This window comes from Juglans regia, chromosome 13 (assembly GCF_001411555.2).
Source record: "Juglans regia cultivar Chandler chromosome 13, Walnut 2.0, whole genome shotgun sequence".
Taxonomy (NCBI): domain Eukaryota; kingdom Viridiplantae; phylum Streptophyta; class Magnoliopsida; order Fagales; family Juglandaceae; genus Juglans; species Juglans regia.
In genome coordinates this window covers 31,933,714-31,953,495 of record NC_049913.1, presented here as the reverse complement: position 1 = coordinate 31,953,495, position 19,782 = coordinate 31,933,714, and the positions used below count along the sequence as shown (strand labels likewise).

Sequence of the window (19,782 nt, the reverse complement as noted above, 5' to 3'; positions counted from 1 at the left end):
TTTTGAAAAAAAAGTAAATAAAATATAAAATTCATATAAAAAAATTAATTTTTTAATAATAAATCCATCCTTTTCAAAACAATTACACGACATTTATACACTTCACGATTATACGTAAAATTACTAAGAATGGGAATAATAATCTATGAAGTGTGGGACCTACATGTCTATGCCCACCATCTTGATACGTCACCGTTTAACAATGCATTTCAACCGACGTGTCTGAAAATATGATTGTGCATTTATCATTTTCCTTAGATTAAAATTTTTTTCTTATTAATTTTTATTTTTGAAATAGTTGGCTATGACATTCAGCATGCTCATATAGTAGTACTGATATCACAACAATACGGTAAAATATGAATGAAATGAGAGTGTAATATATAGTATTTTTCTTTCATTCCATATGTCCATTAATCATCAGATTCAATAACCTGAGTTTGCTGACATCTTCAAGATTATTAAGTAAACAAGAAGCTAGCATGAGATGCAGATATTAATTGCAAGGGACGGACGTCTTCATGTTTAAGTGAAGATAGAACATCATTCACGACGTTATAATGGGCAATGCAAAGTGCACTTGGTATTGCCATTGCCAGAAAAGAAAAAAAGGTCATGAACTCTGTACTTGAATGCTCTTTAACAATGAGTCCCCCATCGTGACCAAAACTTCTGGGTTATAGGGAGATGGCAGGCTCCGGAAAAGCTTCAAAAAAAGTTGAGAATAAAGGTGACAGAAATCATGTAAAATTGATAATAAAAGTGACATAAATCATGCACAGAAGTAAATGGTCATTTCTGTATCACTTGACTGTATGTTAGTTGTTCCCCACCTCTTCAGTCAAAAGTGAGAATATGCGCAGTTGACTGCAGCCTTCTGTATTCAAATATATCATCATATAGTGCAAACCATAAAACTTACATTTTGTTTGTTCAGACTAGCTCTCAATTCCTGATCATTCACAGTCAATAAAAATCACTAGCATAATCTTATACTTTAAGGGCTGAAAAACTTGTTTAATTTACATGCTCGGTGTACCGGATTTAGCCAGCGGCTAGGGATATCTGCAAGTAACCTACTTGGCTTGTCAACCAGAAATAATTAAACATGGAAAATATATCTTTTTCAAATGTCTGTTTACGATCACGCCATCAGCCACGCAGCCCACTTGCTACTCTTAGAACAACTTATACCTTGCTGCAATTCTTTTCGGCAGCTGCAATGAAAATACTTCAATAATAAGGTTAGATTCCTACAAAGTGGGAAAGGGAAAAAAATCATAGTACCAGTACAATATTTGAACTTAAAGTTCAGGCACTCAAGATACAGATGCAACAATGGAGGGTCAAAAAGAATATTGATTGCATGGATTCGTAAGAAGACAAGATAAACCGTATCATAAATTATATCTATGCAAGCACAATGAATCAGCATGGTCTGGAGGATTTCTCTAACATGAGCCCGTTGGGCAGCTGAACTATGAGTACAACTTTCTTCCAACTCACAGACAAGATCCCTCATGGTAAAAAGAATAAGCTGATTCAACATTAGGCAATCCTTCCATAGTCTTTCCTTCCACGGGATGTTGGTGGCATGTTTGTGACAGGATGATTACTCCTACGACCTACAAAAGAATGCCAAGATCATTCAAAATGTTATCAGAGTTCATCCCATCCCCTCTATTCACCCTCCACAGAGACATAAAATATACAGACTGGCATATTCTTTTATATTTTGACCACAACATTTGTAATTAGAATTTATTAGCCAGAAAGGAAACTAAGAAACATTGATGTGGCTGCACAGTCAAGTCAGAAAATACCCCATGACGTGCCATTGTTCAATGAGCTATTTCCAGGAGAACGTGGACCCCCAGAGGTAAAGCTGGAGAAAGGAGGATGAACATTCATATGATTCCATTCATCAGTCCGACTGTTGGGGGGTCGTCCATTATTGAACCGCTGAACAGTTTGCTGACCCAAACGGCTAGGAGAGTTTTGTGAGATATGAGATGCAATGTGAGAAGGCTTTGACATGGGGTGGACATATCCTCCAGGATGTGGATCATGACCTGAAGGAGGGCAACCCACCTCCATTTGTGAAAATGCTTGAACAGGTCCATTTTGTCTGAAGCACATAAGTAAAACCATAATCAAAACAAAGAATTGAAAATAATGAAATTGGAAGACAGTCCCTCATTTTACCAATTAACCTCCCCCCCAAAACAAAAAAGAGGCTAATAAAGTAAAGTTAGTAGTAAATTTAGTACTTCATAATTGAGAACATCAAATCCAGTTGAAGATTTTTTAGACTTGTGAAGCAAATGAAATTAAAAAAATAACAATAGTGAATATATCAGGAAATATTGATGCCGTGCAACTTTTCACAAATACATTTTCTGCTGCAACTGTGTGAATAGTTAAACAGGGCACAACCTACCTTTGTATGGATGAAATTGAAACTGTATTTGAGATATGATTGAATCTTCCATCTGCAGATACAAGACGCATGTTTTTTCTGAAGTCGGTTGTCATCTCGCTCACATCCAAACTGTCTTCTTGCAGAAGAAGATCATCACTAAAACAGAAATATGCAAATGTCAAACTAATAGTCGAACAACCTTAAGTCTGTCATAGGACGCAAGGACTTCAGAAAATCTAAGCAAGATCTTCAAATCTAGCTTGATGATGATTTGAAAATAAATTATTTGAAAATAAAACTTACACATTCTTTACATGTATATCATTGACTAGTTGTCTATAGATTAACCAATAATGGTCTGGGTGATGATAATAATGACAGAATAATTTGCACGTCTTAGTTCTAGTTGATTTCTTTAACCATTTTGTTATCTTGATAAGTATACTATGTCATCCATTAGCTTCAAAATGCATGTTATTATTGAAAATTCAAACGCACAGCTACATTATTGCCTAATCCATTTCCAACTACCGCCCAGTCTAATGATCTGGAATCTGCCTTCAATTCAAAGGGCAATGTTTCTTTGGCCAAGGAGTAAATGTCATTTACTCCAGCCTCTTGAATTAGAAAGTACCCCACCACGTAACCAGTACAAAAATTAGTCTTGAAGTAAATTCATCATTCTTTTTTTTTTTCAGTAGTCTTGTAGTAAATTCATCATAGGAGTATGATACAACAAACGACTATCAACTAGACTCGTATAAAAACTATGGAATAATTACGATATGGTTAAAAGGAAAACAAGTCACCACACCGATAACAAACACCCACCGCACAGGCAATGGTGTTAACCTGTTGGGCAGTTACCTGTACTGGTTTGACTTACAAAGACCTTTTTTATGGTAAGTTCGTCTACAAACATCAAATTACAAAGTTACAGGCACAGCTAGGTGTTCTGTTAGTGGTGCATGCACCTTCTTAATCGAAATATATCCTACCTAAAGCACGTATATGAAAATCTAGATTGCTATCTCAAATATCTCGTCTGCTTACCTATAGTAGGGATCCCAATCTTGAGGGTCAGGCAGTGAGAGGTTAGCCTCAGGCTTGTCATTAGCTGCTCCTGCATTTTGTGTCGATTGAATATGAGAGCCAGGAATAGAGGTTCCTGGCATGCTCTGAAAAGCAGGGTAACCAGCTGAGATTCCGGTGCCTCCTTGATGTTGCTTCCAGCTCGCAGCATTGGAGTTTGATTGCAGATGCGATGGAAAACCACCAAGTTCAGCATGTGAAGAGCTGGAGCCCTCGTTAAATTGCCCTTGCCAATGAGAAGATGACAAGCTCTCTTGAGATTGAGAGTTTCCAGAATACCCCGAACTTTTTCTTCTATTGAAGTGGCTAACTGCAGCCATCTTTCCTAAAGACGATCCATGACTACCTCTTGCTGGAGAGGTTGGACCATATTGTCCAGGAAAGACAGCAGAAACTTGACTATAGGAGCTTGGTGGAGTAAATTGTGATGGGCTAGTGCCAAGAGGCAGTGGCGCAAAATTTCCTGCCGAGGGACTTATACCAAGTCCATTTCCATGTGGGTATTGTATAACCCTTCTTCTTGTATCAGGACTACTTCCTAGCATTGACACATTGCTATGTGGATGCATGTTCATTCCAGATGGACCAACAGGCGAATAATATGCAAACACATTACTACTATCTCCATAACTTCCATAGCTGCTTCCAAGCCCTGTACCATCATTATAGCTACCGTAGCTTCCAACACTGCCATAACTGTGGGCATGTTGATATGGCACCATCTGAAAGTGTGGGCTATTATGAAGAGCGACTCTATTCTTGCCAGGAATCTGCATGACATAGATATCCTTCAGTGAGAGAATAGTGTAGTAAATGCTGATAAGAAAAAAATTAGAAATAAACAACCAACAATAATTAAAATTAAGGCATGATCAAAGGCACAGCAAAGCTCACATTAGGAGAGAGACCAGCAGCAAACCAATGCCCTCCACCTGGGTGGTGGTCCACCTTGATATTTTGAGCTACAGGCTAAACACCCACATGGACAAGAGAAATAACAGTTAACCGTATATCATCTGCTACAGAACTTGTGATTGAGCAATACCTAAGTATGAAAAATATATTGGAACAGAAAGTTCATAAAATAATCGAATCAATACTGCATACTTATATTAAACGAGAGAACTTCATAAGGTCAAAACGGTGAAAACAAACCAGTAAAAACAATATGAAAACATAACCAATATGCATATCACATTATATAGACAATTTAGGGGAACTACATCCGGTCAAACAGTGAACACTTTATAACAATATGAAACTGTTTCTACGGTTGATAAGTGTGTGCCACATTGTGGTTTGACTGTGTGAGCGCGGGAGCCAAAGTCTAGAGACTCGATGTTAGAAAAAGGTTGGAGATAACAGTGTTGTTTCTTAAAATCCTAATAGTCTCAACTCAGCAAAGCCTTTTTTTTTTTTTTATGTCGGGGAACCTCTACAAGGCAAGGCCCTTCAGGCCCACTCCTGCAGAGTAAACCCCAGTCCCATGCACCACACTCTCGGAAGTTTCCCTACACGGAACTAGTTAAATCGCTAGCTTTTCACCAGGAGATGTGGCCCCAAAGGATTGTTTGCACCCATGAGGTGTTGAACCTTGGACCTTGAAGGGAGTGATACCCCAAAACCAAGGCCTTCACCACTTGGGCCAACCTCTTGGGGTTGCAAAGCCTTAATATAAGTAGATAATATGTACAAAAGTAATCCTAAAATAACTCAATCTAAACTTCATAAAATCAACAATTCAAAAAAGAAGAATAGAAGTGTGAAGAAACAGCATACCGCACACATCCAATCATACAAGGGTCCAATTGATCTGTGCTCTCCATTTAATTTCTTTTATCAATAAAAAAAATTTTATTGATCATAGGAAAAGGCAAGAGCCCAAGTATATATCCTTTTTCAATTAATTGAGGTTGGCTCAACATATCCAATTCTACCATTATATCTTATCTGAATCATACATTGCGTCAGCTCCGCCCATCTATCGCATACTTTCCTCCACTGTGTCAATCCATAATACTTAAGCCTCCTCCCAGCCCTTACCCAATTTTATTTCACCTCTTTCTCATTACACCAATCATCGGTCTTCATCTACATGGGAAACCATCTTTCATGGATCTCTCAATTGGAGCCAACCTCACGGCTAAATAGATATTTTAATTAAAAACAAAATATATTATTCAATATGCCTTTGGTACTACTCTTATTTTACACAATCCAGGAACTTCCATACTCGTAAAAAGTTTAAAGAATTATAAATAATCATTTAGGACTCGAAGCATTATCCATAAGAGAGTAAAAGAACAACTAAAATTCGTATTAACCGAAAGAAAAAGTGGTTCAGAATGTCGAAAAATTAAGATTTTACTCGCTAAACATTTCATACTCTTCTTTCTGTCTATTTGAATAAATCACATGTCAGGAACCAGTAACAGAATATAAAGCACATAACATTATGGGGAAACAAAATTAAAAAGATAAGGATTTAGAGAGAGAGAGAGAGAGAGGAAGGAAAAAAAAGAAGACAAGATATACCAAAATCTAACTAGGGAAATATTATCTATAGTGTAGAAGAATTACTCATCGAAAAAGAAAAAAAGGGTAAAGTATGGTATAAGGATATAAAGAGCAATTGCATAGGAAATTTAAGACTTGGACTTTACAGAAAAGTACTTTGCAAAAGTGGTAGAGCATTACGAATAACAGGGAGACTGAAACACAATGGCAAAAACTTGGGTTAAAGTTTGATGAATCAATACAGAAAGTTGATGAACAGATCAACTTACAACACGAGGGGTCTCTGGGGGAGGCTTGTAAGGGCATGTGAAAGGTTCCCCTGTGACAAAAGGATGTTTTGAAGCCTGCATGCACATAGATTTCAAAGTCTAATTTCAAAACCCTGAATTATGTATTGCAACCCATAAGAAATCTAGTTTAGGAGACAACAAAACAGATGAAGCAAAATTCTATAACCTGTAAAGGCGACCACCGCTTTGCAGGATCAAAGTCAACAAGACCCCTCAAGAAATCAATCAAAGCTAATCGTATTTGCCTTTCTGCCACAAGTTCATGATCGGACAGCCATCAGTGACACAATCAAAAGCTAGTAGCAACATTTAGCTAAAATGTTAGTGTCTGCTACTTCAGACAGATACAACCTAACCTTTTAAAATATCTTCCTCAGGCAAGTTCTTTCTGTAAGGATAGCTTCTGACAATTGCTTCAAGATTCATGTGTTTGAAATACTCTTTTCCAATCACTGGCTTTTTCTTCTCTCTCTGAACAAAAACCAGCAACACAATAATCAAACAGAAAAAACTACAACATAAGTAGAATCTTTCCAAAAGGGCCAAATAAGAAAGAAAGTATACATCGTTATTGTTAATATTTTGTTATTATTTGGGATAAGTCTGATAATCAATATTTTCACTTCTACATTAAATTTCTTATTAAAGAAAACTATAATATATGAACACTTACAACTTCATATTCTTCTTCTGTTAATACTCGGTAAGCACTTCTGCCATTTGTCGAAACTTCACCAGTCTCTATATTGTGGACACTCCCAATGCACTTAAAAAACTTACTTGTGTTTTTAGCCTCCTTTAATACATAATCTGGGGGTTGTCCTCTACAAAATGTTGACTATATATCAAACATTGTCCAATTTTTTAATCAATTGCAACAACATACAAAAAAATAATGACTAATAAGAAAATTCTCCGGTTCACATACATAATCTGGTAATAAATTTTATTGAAACTGAGCAAAAGAAAATGCCAAAACTTTTGAGTACTCATTTACCTAGACAATGCACCAGAAAAAGAATACAATAGAAGTGCCCAAACTCAATCTCAGAAAGTAATGGCGGGTGGATAAACAACATATCAATAGCTTTCATATCTATTTTATCACACAATTCATTACCTCGAGGATGGGAAACAAAAAAATTAGTGTTTATCCAACTAATTCTAAACATTTTACATCACTGAAGGAATCACTAGTCTCCACAATATAAAACCAAAATAAATTCAATTCCATTTTAGATCAATGATAAAGCACAAGCAAATAAAAGAGTCCTGCATGTGGCTCAAATATTGGAAAAATTACAGATAGTCCAAATGATAAACCAATTTCAGGACATTATTGTCTTTTTAATAGGACAGACTTGTGTCCCCAGTGATTCCTATTCACCGAAGTGCGACCAGGCCAAGTTAGAATCAAGACCGGCTGAACAGCCATAAAAAGAGGTTTTGCAAATGCCAACTTAACAACATAAATGAAAAAATGACTTGTAGAACAACAATTGAAATTTAAGAAAAGATTTTAGACCAATCTACGTGCATGGAAAGCAACTTCTTTTTATATGAGTAATGTAAATGCATTAAAAAACACAAAGGGAAGCAACCTTAGGACACAAGAAGTGCACAAGAGAACCCTTATTCAATAGAATAAGAGAATAAGGAGGTTAAATACTAAATTGGTCCTAACAATTGATCTTAAGTCAAATTGCGCCATATTTTCAGTTGAACTTTTTATTCCCTCTAGTTGTAAGATTGATCAAATTGATTCCTTTGTCAAATTTCCATTAATAAATTGTTAAACATGCTAACATGGCACGCCATGTGTTAAAAATTAATAACAAAAACTTTAGAAAACATTTTTAAAATTTTTTTTAACATGACAGACCTCCCTTTGTTTTTTTTTTTTTTTTTTTTTTGGCACTTTCAATATTTTTTGTTGTTTTTTCATCGTTTTGTTAGGTTTTTTTTGTTAGTTTAAGATTTTTTAAGATTTGTAAATTTTGTGTAAAATTTTCTATTTAGCAGTTGTTTTTGTTTAATTTTCCGGATTTTTTATAATGTTTTTATTTTTTAATACACATGGCACACATGTGGCCTTTCCACTAACATGTATCAAACACTCATTGGTAGTAATGCAGCATCTCTTATAGATGGATCAATTTGATCAATCTTACAACCAAGTGGAGTAAAAGGTTCTTCCTTATGGAATATATGCCTAGATGTAGCTAGGGTTTCTTAGGTCATTTCAGACAAAAAGGGGATTTGAGCCGTGCTACCAATGATGAAAAGGCCCGACAAGGGAGTCAAGGATAAAGGGAGGAGATTGAAATAGAATGAGAGGGTGGTGAATAAAATCCCCAATCACTCGGAAAGGAGAAATTCTTGCCTTTTATATAGAAGGCCTCCCTCCCTCATTTTGGTTCCATGTTAACTTAACATAAAATCTAGTATGGTGTAAACAAGGTAGAACTTTCCCTTCCTCCAAACAAGGTAGAAATGTCTCCCTCCCCCCCTTGTTTCGGTTCCATGTTAACATAAAATCTATTATGGTGTGAACATGGTATAAATTTTGAGCTTCCTTCATTGCCTTTGTAATCAAGTCTAGATGCTCCTAATTTTGGAGCATCTTTCTTGCAGCCATCTATATGTTAAGTGTAGAAACAGCCATCTATATGTTAAGTGTAGAAACATTTGAAACATCTCGGCATGCCGATGCCTCCATGGCTTTCAGAAGATTAAGAAAGGACATAAAATAAGGAATTAATCTAAGCAATCATGACATCTGCATCTAATAAGGTTGTAGTCGCCCATTCTTGAAATTTTGCATAGGCTATTTCAAATGGATGTACTTAAATTCATTCAAGTTTCCAAAACACTATGTTCCTTTATCCTTGTGCACAACCTTCATTCTGAAATTTGAAACCAAATCCCTTATCCTCATACAGCACTCCATTCTTTGCTAAATTTGTGACACTATCCACCAATTGAGCACATTCACGGCAAATCATACTTTAAAATAAACTCTAGACTCTTGGAAATTTTTTTTTTTTTTTAAATAAGAGAAATTTAAAAGTCAAGGCGAAAGAAAGGAAAATAATGATTTTAAAACTTTCTAACTCTTGATTCTCTAGCTTTAGTGGCCGGTGATCACCATAATACCAATTCTTGTATAGATTTGTTCAGAGGAAAAAACTTAAAAGATAAGACATTCTAATTAAACTTTTTAGTGTTAAAAGGGGTAAAACAAGATGACTCTGCAACATTTCCTAATTGTACATGACAATAACAACCTCCGCTACATTGCCTTAAACTAATTATTCCAATTTTCTAACAGAGACTACAAAAACATATTTGAAAGCAACAATCAAAGACCTCGGTAGTAAACTCCCCGATAAAGTGGACTGATGGAAAGATAACTTAAATGCATACAATTGCTTATGAATCACCAAGAAAAAAAGAAGGGCATACCCAAGTATTTCAATCATCCGACTGTGGAGGTCAAATTCTGAAGCTCCTGGGAACAATGGCAAGCCTAGAAACAATTCAGCAACGATGCAGCCAAATGACCACATATCGATAGCTGTAGTATATCTGAAGAAAGGGCTAAGGACCAAACAGACAACTCGGAAAAATGAAATCAAGATTAAGATTTCTAATGCACCAAACACACAACTTACCTCTCTTAGAACATAATTTTTTTTTTTATAAGTAAACGGTAGTATTAATAAGAATAGGCATAGCCTAGGTACACAAGGTGGTATACAAGAGATAAAACCTATCTAATTTGCTATAAAGGAAATAACAAAATCATGTACATAATTTTCTTTCTCTTAGAACATAATTTTTAGCAAAAGAATTATGTTCTAAGGGGAGTCGTCACATTGTTGCGATATGGAAGATGATTCCTTCATGTTTGATGTGGTGCTTATGGATGGAAAGGAATGGGCAGTGCTTTGAAGATAGAGAACACTCGATGGGAGAATTTAGAGAGTTTTTCTTTAGTACTTTATGTATTTGGGCTAAGTTTCTTTTATTGAATGGAGATATCTTCATGATTTGCTTTTAGCCTACTCTTAACTTTTGCAAATCGTTCAGCCTGCATATCTAGTATAAGTAAAAATTTGTGAAAAATTAGAGGTCATTGGAGGCCTTGCATGAGTGCCACAACTGAACCTGTCCTCAATAGTAGTGGGGTTGTATCTTCAATCCCTTCCCAACATAGACAGTGAGAGTTTAGCTTAAATCTAGCTGATCAGTTTGATTCCAACAAAGTTGCAGGCCAGGAAAAAAGCAAACAGGGAGGTAAAGCCAAAAGAAATATTGCAGAAATTGAAATTAACTGAGAGAGACAAAACTATACTGACATGTGGAGCAATCACTTCATTGAGAAGGATACTGATACCCAAGAAGAACTTCAGGAGATCTGTAGTAACGACTCTGCAGAATGGATGCAAAAAAAAAAAAATTGCAATTATGAGATCATCCACCACATGAAATTATGAGAGAGAGAAAAAAAAGCCTGTTAGTAAGCATAACTGCAAACCTGAATGTAGGAGTAAACGGTGCGATCTTCCATGCATGCTGATCCAAAGTCGATAATTTTAATTTCTGCTGGCTTCACACTATTGTTCACAAGACAGAAAAACCCATTTCAGGAAAAAAAATATATGTCCATTTCACAGTTGTAGTCCTAAACCATGGTCAAAAGTAACTCACCTCGTGCACAAAAGGATGTTTTCTGGCTTCAGATCACAATGAATGATCCTAGCATCTTTTAACAGAGCCAGTCCATATAAAATCTATATTCAGAAAAAGAAAATCCAAAGAGCAAGATGTAAGTAGATCCCATTACACCACAATATCCAATCCCATGCAATAAATGCAATACCTGTTTAGAAAACATTTGGACAATGCTCAAAGACAATCCCCTAAAGTGGTTTATTTTTATAAGCTCATACCTGCAAAAAAAAAAAAAAGCATTTCATAACCATGATCCACCAAAAAAAAAAATTATATGTCTAGTATAGATGATAGGATATAGTAGTCCCTGTAACTTACAGATTGGTGTCAAGCAGTTCAAAGCAGATGCACAAATGTCGTTGATATACAAAGTAATCAAAAATACGAACAATATGATGCTTATCCTCCGGATCATACTTCTTATTCAACTGCAAAAGGCAAGCATAAATGCACACATTTCAACACTAATTTTCTTTTGACAAGTAATACAGAAGCTTCACCATCAACATCACTACCATAAGAAACATCTCATTAAGGGAGGAAATAATTACCGTTGTCAATATAGATACTTCAACCAGTGCCTGTTGATAGTAGGCAGGTTGATTTTTTATAATCTTCAAAGCAATAAAACAGTTTGTCTCTGCATCCCAGCATTTAGCAACCTGCCCAAATGTCCCATGACCAAGAACATCGTTGACAATGTATCTGCAAATGATCATAGCAATCCAATTGAATATTTAATGCAAGAAGGAGAAACCAAATAGATAAAGGACTAAATTGAAGTTTTGAACACAACATATGCTCAACCTTTTAAAAAATATAATATGGGTTTTTGCATTGAAATGCAATGTAGTTTGTTCGAATGAATCAACCTTTGCACGGAGAAGAACTTTTGCCTATCACACAAGATGATGGCAAGCTAACAATTATGTCTCAAGTTCAAGACCTTCAATTCGACTTCGATCAACTAGACCTGGTCTCAGGATCAAAAACCATTCACAAAGACGTTCCAGCCTTTTAAATAACTGATAAGGAAGTGCTTGATCCAGGCCTTATAAAGGCATCAATATGAAAGTCGGCAGCTAGCAGCTTTGTTGTTGATCTCTCCTCTTCCCAGCTCTCTGTGACTTATACATGCAACCGTTTTCTGCGACTTAAAATAGATATCCCTTACTCCTCTCCTTTTAAAAAAGGATGAGTCCATGAGGCCGCAGGTACTATTTTTTTTCACTCACGAATGTTGTTCTGAGTAATGAATCGTGTGCTTGTTCTAGTGTGGGCTATCGATGATATATAGGTGAGTCAAGGATAGCTGCTTGACCTATTCAGCTATTCATCACTATCTTTCCTGCTTCCAATTGTCTGATAGGTTTGTGTCATCTCCCTAGGTCTGCTTACCCTTTGTGTTAACAGAACATCTAAATCCCGGTAAAGCCTCATCATCCACAGGAAAGAAACTATGGTTTAGCCTTCATACCAGTAACTTGAGGTTTAGTTTAGAAAGATTATCCTTGTCTCTGCTTACTTCACAAATTGGACTGAATTACAATAATTCCTCCCCGCCTATGGATCAGTCAACATTTTTTACAGTGCAACTTAGGTGGAGGTCAAAGAAGCTGCCTTAGGTAGATAGTTTCTATGAGATACCAATGAGATGCTACTCTAAAAAGAGTTAGAATTTTAACCACATGTCAAGACCTATAGTTCAAGTTACAGCCTTAGGTAGATAGTTTCTATGGGGCATAGACCCCTGACCTCCCAAAAGGAAACAGACGCGTTAAAGGTTACGTTGGGCTCCTATATCCACTTATTTTCAATCGTCCATAGCCAATCATATCTGTTTGTTTCCAGTAACAGATGTGACCTCCCAAAGGGAAACAGGGGCGTGCAAAGGTTACCCTTAGGTATCTATATCCACTTATCTTCATTTATTCATAACCAATTATATCTGTTTGTTTCCAGTAACTGATGCATGATTATTAGGCAGCAATGCTGGTGGACGGGTACAAGCAAGCATCAGATACAACTTAAGGAATTTACAAGTTTGCTTCCAGGGAGGTAATCTATCAGAAAAAAATTTATTTCATTACATTGTTAGCAACTTCACAGAAGTATCTTCAAAAACTATGCCGAGTCCAGCACTGACAATGATTAGACAACAGCATTCCTAACTTCTGGGATGAACACTAACCAAAGAAACTTAAATTCAGTCTCAGGCATGGAGATCAAACATGCCAAATGAGCATGTCAGATTATCTGCATAGTTTGATTTCATTAAATAAAGTTCTTCCTGCATTTCCTTATCTTGCATTTCCTTATCCAGCATTTCCTTATTCATCCATTTGCTCTGCTAAATCCCCCATCCATAGATCAATATAGGAGATTCAAAACACCAATTAGAATATTATTTGGTGTGGTTCACATTGAAAAGTGAAAATCCTACACCGAAATAGGAACACGAGGAGAGGCACTCCAGGTTGGACAGAGCCAGAACCCTCTGATTGCATCTATCAGATCTCAATTGATTAAAAAAAAAAAAAGGCTTCAAATCAGTAAGTTTGCGTGTTAACAGTTCATAGACCAGAAACAGAGCCGACACTTGCAATACTTACAGAAAATAATTAGTATTATTATATAGACCAGCAAAAGTATGTACTACAGGGATGAATTGTCTTGCTTACAATTGATGTTGAGATATAGCTTCTCTAGATTCAACCTAAAATAAGTTGTAATTTGCAGTGCTGAACACTATTTTTTTATGACAAGGAATCCTGGAGACCCTACAAACGCAGCATGTCTTTAAACCCAGTTAAACCCCGGACACGTGTAACTCGTCCCCATCACACAAATAACCATATTAACACGCAAGAAGACGATCTCAAGTTCTTTCACTTCCAACCAAAATCAGGAACGCCCTTTGTAGCTTGTAGTATGCCAAGAGGAGAAAAGGGTTTAAACAAATAGATGAACGGAAAATGGATTAAAAAGATATTAAAGAATAGCAAACCTTCGCTGTGTTCCTGAATTGATTAAGACACAGTTCACAGTCAGAATAAGATCTGAGTTCACATTATCATAGCCATCATTTAGGACTCCAATGGATGGGCTGGTCAAATATCTCTTTGGATTTAGTTCCTCTGAATACTTAAACTGCGGATTGCATATTTGGTACGTCTCAACTATGCCCTTGGTTAGTCTTGCCACCAACTGCACAATTAAAAACTTGTCATCACAAATTTCACACAACTCAGATCTAGATATTCTTCAAAGCACATAAAATGTCAAAGGCTGCTATACTATTAGAATTATGTCCGTTGTGTGAGTGTATTAATAAGAAAAGTGGCAATTGATTCACTATGTGATATAACAAAGAGCAAGGAATGCAAAGGAATAATTTGGATATTATATCCTTTATTTTATATCTAACTATTTCATTGACTGAAGGGTGCAAATAAGATTACATACAACTTAATGAGAGGAATCAAGGATTTTACCCACTTCTGGGCAGAACAACAGAGTGGTGTTCTAAGGGAATCTCCACCCATTAAACACCATAACCGATCAGGAAAATGGACCCCAAGTTATGCCCCCCCCAAAAAAAAATACTTTTCCTTTCTAGCATCCAAATATTCTATTAGTCTAAAGTTGTGATACCTCATATGATAAAGATCAGGGTAGGTGGTGTATGGAATCTCACATTGCTTGAGAATGAAAAGTTATTGCTCTTTATAAGGTTCCAATGAGACTCCAATTTTATCATTGACTAGTCCTTTTAGAGTATAGGTCATGTGGTTTGGGTCTTCCATTGAGGCATTACAAATAGTATCAGAGTCTATCACAACCTGAAATGTGGGACTTGAGCCGTGCCACCTACAAAGAGCAGGCCCAACGAAGACGTCAGGAATTTAAGGGGAGGAGATTGTGATACCCCATGTGATAAGGATAAAGATAGGTGGTGAATGAGATCTCATATTGCTTGGGAAGGAAACGTTCTTGCTCTTTATAAGGTTTCAATGGGGCTCCAATTATATCATTGACTAGATAAAGGTAGATGGTGTATGGGATCTCACATTACTTGGGAATGAGAAGTTCTTGCTCTTTATAAGGTTCCAATGAGGCTCCAATTGTATCATTGACTAGTCCTTTTGGAGTATAGGTCATGTGGTTTGGGTCTTCCATTGGAGCATTACAAATAGTATCAGAGCATATCCCAACTAGAAATGTGGAACTTGAGCCGTGCCACCTACATCTGACAGGCCCAACGAGGACGTCAGAAATTTAAGGGAGATAGATTGTGATACTCCATATGATAAGGATAAGGGTAGGTGGTGTATGGGATCCCACATTGCTTGGGAATGAGAATTTATTGCTCTTTATAAGGCTCCAATTGTATCATTGACTAGTCATTTTGGAGTATAGGCCACGTCGTTTGGGAGTATAGGCCATGTGGTTTGGGTCTTCTATTAGGGCATTACAAAAATTCAGGCTTACATATTTTCTATTTCAATACTCTCTCCCTTTGAACCGCTATTATAGACTTTAGTACGCTTAACTTTCATGATTTTGTTGTATTTTGCTACTTCTAGATAGACATTCTTTTGTATGCATCTTGTGTACCTGTGTTGCAGCTTTTAATTCTTTCAATGAAATTTACTTCAAGTTAAAAAAAAAAAAAAAGAAGAAGAAGATTGAAGGATCAGGCTAGACTACATTAATTTGTTGTATATTATGTGGGCGGTTAAGTTTAACACTAATCCAATCACAATTGTATCCATAAACAAATTGAGATAAACCTTAAGATTAAACAAGAATGGAAAGGTCACACTAGCCTGCCTATTTCATAGGTTGTTCCATACTACAAATTAGCAGCTAAGAGAAATGACAATCCTAAATAGTCCAAAAACTAACAAGGCTAATTGGAGGTGATAACCACCTTTGCCCAATCCACACATTCCGAGTTTAAAATCCCCCATGTTTCTTTAATGCAAGGTTTACTAGTTAAGTTGCATGTTCACTTTCCTTCCCAAGATATTTTACATTTATGTAAGGCTCAAACTCTAAGACTATAAGTTTAATACCCCACAATTCACATGAGAAGGTTTTAAACTCTTAAAGGAACTCAAGTCTTCAAGGTTAATAAAGACAATCAAAACAATTTACAATTTGAGCTATATCATTTTTCTAGCAAAGTGAGTTCATAGTTGTTGCCGAGTATTTTTTAATTACATTCTTACTACATGGTCAAAAATTCCCCGATAAACCTTGTTGATAAATTCTGGTCATCTGCTATGAGTGATTAGCATGTGCCTCATGCCACATCATTATGTTTGATTTATGAAAGCTGTCTTGTCAGTGCCTTTGTACAATTTGAGCTATATCATATGCTATCATAATGCAAAATTTGAATAAAATGATCGAGTTAATTGAAAACATTGCTGTGAAATTATTTAAAACCTAAAGAACACAAGCATTCTGATAGACCTCTACCCTTATATTAAGCTTCAAAGAGATGAGGATACAGTAAACTAATCCTGGCAATGATAGAAGACTTCTGGGTAATTAATTTACTTAGACTTCCATTAAGCCTTAACTTATTTGTGCTGTATGTGTAATGAGTCAATTCATGCAACCCCTAAGACGCCAACTTAGGATAATGCTCTTTGAATGAACCCTCTCAATAATCTCGATACCACTGCCTTTATAGATGTAGACTAAGCAGATAGGAGTTCTAAGCCTGGTCTGTATACCTTTGCGGAGGTAACACTGCTGCTTGGAATCACAATTAAAAAAAAAAAAACGAACAAGCATGGTGACATCCAGTGGGAAGGTAGAGGACAGGGCCAAGACCTATGCAACCTGTGGGAACTTGATCCTATATTTCATGTAGACTAAGTATACTGTGGTTTAATGTCACTTTAAGTAAGATAAGGTTGGGAGAAATAGATAATGGCACTTTAAGTCAAATTAACTGTCAGCCGGGAGATGTTTACATGAAAACCTTTCAGATATGTATAGCAAAATGGGCATCACGTATACCTACCTCAATCCTGAAGAGGAGAGTTCAGAAGGGTTATAGGCATCATCATTCATGGTGGTGAGGTTGAATGAAGCACATTTTGCATCATTTAATTATAAGAATAAACAAATAAAGGAGACTGCCTTATTACGTTCTACTGTCTCTTATAAAGTTATATCTCTTTTTTTTTTTACAAGCAGATTCTAACCATCCTGAAGAGGAGAGTTCAGAGGGCCATAGGCATGATCTTTTTTTCTTTTTCTTTTTTTTTGATAAGTATGCTGAATGGATAGATACTTACCTCCCTTTATCGACTTTTCTGTAGACATAATTGATTGAATGGGTGCAAAAGGTCAATGAAATTCAAAGTTGGATCTGTGGTGATTTAAGTATTAATGATCTCATGTTGCAATTGATATAAACAAGCCACAAATTGCGATTGGATCATAATCCTTTCCTGTTGTAAAACAGGGTCTCCTCTAAACCCAAGTTGCCTAACTATCTCAAACATTCTGTCCCTTCTTTTCTAAAATACCTCTATTGATGAAAATGCTTGAGATAGGAAGGGCCACTCATTGAAAATATTCCTCCTAGACATTCTTGCACATTGAGGGGATCATTCTTGTGGCCTTTTGGTCAAATGGCGAGTTCATAGGTTGCAATCTCATGTGATCCGTATGTTACTTAGCAATTAAAAAAAGCATATAGGAATAATTTAAAAACAAGGAAATTGTTTACATCATTACTTGTGATATTATTACAGCTTTTTTTTCAAATGCTGGGAGATATCATTTTCCTGATTTAAAATCAAAGGGTCTTGCTTAAATGGAAACAAAAAACTACCACTCTCCAACTTGCATTTTGTGAACTGGGACATCCTAAACCCTTCATCTAGCAAAAAATCCTCTAAAACTGGCCCACCGTCAATTTGTAAGGGCATCTCCATTGTCAAGGCAGCTAGCTCTTTCTTAATCATGCCAATGGAGTTTCCAACTCATAAGCACATAGAAGACTCTCCTTTTCCCTTTTTAAGTACCATCAGACCCAATACCCAAAACTCGTATTTTCAAATGCCAACTGTAAATGAAGCTAAAGAGACTTGAAACAAAATCAAAAGGTCAAAAAACTAACCGGTTTCCGCACAACAACGCGCAAAGCTTGCGTCTTGTTCACAGTCTCATATCGACTAAAAACAAGCTGCTTCGGCCTCCAATCAAAACCCCCTGGCACCGCCGCCGATGACGATGATAATTCCTCGGCACCACCACCGCCCGATTCTTTTTGTCCATTGCTTGGGCCGACCTCATCCATGACCCAGACCCAGAAGCCCCAAAATCAAGCACCGACCAGGAAATTGACCTCTCCCAATGCCTCCAACATCATAGGCTTCTTTACAAGCAACAAAATAAAGAGAACCCCAAAAAAAATTCAATTAACCGATCACTGATCGGACCAACTCGCCAACCCGATTGTTGAATTGGGTGTCGAGCTTCTCTTCCAATTCAACGAATTCAACCCCAACCGATTCCAATCCCATCCTTCTTCATTCACAAATTTGGGTCTCGCAACATACAAACTCCCAAAAGATCACTCACGACGATCATAATCTATCAGATTGGTGATCAATTTAAAGATTTTACAATCAAAGAAAATCTCTCGAAGTAAAAACTGAAAAGGAAACAGCAACAACAGGTAGAAGAAGAACAACAACAACAATAACTTGAATCGGATATTAATAATACGAAATAGACTATAACAAATTATATAAATTAGCAACCCAGGCTTGATGGGAGAAGAAATTATGGGGGAAATGAAAGAGACGGAGAGAGTGCGTGTGAGAATTGGTTGTTCGAGGAGATAGAGACCGCTGTTGTTTAGGACAGGAAGCACTCTCCCTCCCTATGGCCTATTCTACATTATTTTTCAAGATGAACCAGTATATATATGTCCCGTCATAGCACCTCGACTTTGATCAGATTTTCCAGTCCGCTGAAAAGAAAAACCTCAGCAATCTCGTAGTGTGTTCGGACCCTTTACTCAAATCCACCGCAACAGTAAGGTCAATAGACCAATATTTGTTTAAAAAAAAAAATTCAGTATTTAAATGTATTAGAAGGCTATAGACTATGTTAAAAGTAATTGTTGATGTTTAAAAAATCGCACAATAGGTCAAAATGCAAGAAAGAGTAATTCTTGACTCGCTATGATAATTTGGACCTCGATCGGTATGGTCTGCTACCCCTAGCAATGATCCAATGCGACCGTACGGTATCGATACGTATATCCATGACGGTATATATAAAACAAATGCATGAAAATTGAAGAAATTGAGACAATGAGATTTACGCAGTTCAGTATAATGCATACGTTTATGGGCGTTTGAGGAGGAGAAATTCACTATAATATACTTTGTTTACAGTCTCTCATAACCTCTCATTTCTCATTGTACAATAAAGATTTTAAGTATATTTGTTGGAGAATACACCCTCGCTGGAGCTCCCCTTCGCTGGGTTGAAGAAGAAGTCGAAGTTGAACCAATCCCCCTTTCGTCGTCTAGCCCCTTCTTTTTTATCCGATCCTCTTCTCACGTACGCCTCAGTAGTGGTGAGGGAAATCTGTTATGCGTGTCTGACCACTTCTCTCTTTCCTACTTTCTCCTGGCATTGTCCCCCTTGCCTCCTGACACACTCTTCTCTCTTACCTTCTTG

The 19,782-nt window shown here is 36.6% G+C and overlaps 1 protein-coding gene across 3 annotated transcripts; it reads right to left on the bottom strand.

The window, feature by feature from the left end:
* Positions 1–411: 411 nt before the first annotated feature.
* Positions 412–19,109, bottom strand: LOC108996607 (dual specificity protein kinase YAK1 homolog). 3 transcript variants are annotated; one of them, XR_001997038.2, is made up of 19 exons: positions 18,206–19,109; positions 14,066–14,265; positions 11,610–11,763; positions 11,377–11,486; positions 11,207–11,276; positions 11,035–11,117; positions 10,862–10,940; positions 10,715–10,755; positions 9,787–9,909; positions 6,995–7,145; positions 6,678–6,792; positions 6,488–6,570; positions 6,301–6,375; positions 4,409–4,483; positions 3,476–4,284; positions 2,441–2,578; positions 1,824–2,128; positions 1,457–1,625; positions 412–1,217 (listed from the first exon to the last, which is right to left on the bottom strand). XR_001997038.2 is itself a non-coding variant. In XM_018972591.2 (19 exons), the coding sequence occupies exons 1-18, from the start codon at positions 18,383–18,385 to the stop codon at positions 1,549–1,551; spliced, it is 2,868 nt and encodes a 955-aa protein (XP_018828136.1). In that variant the 5' UTR covers positions 18,386–19,109; the 3' UTR covers positions 412–1,217; positions 1,507–1,548. The 3 variants fall into 3 exon arrangements, 2 of the variants coding, with proteins under 2 accessions (XP_018828136.1, XP_018828134.1); XM_018972591.2 differs by having other exon boundaries at positions 1,507–1,625; XM_018972589.2 differs by lacking the exon at positions 412–1,217 and having other exon boundaries at positions 1,270–1,625.
* Positions 19,110–19,782: the final 673 nt, after the last annotated feature.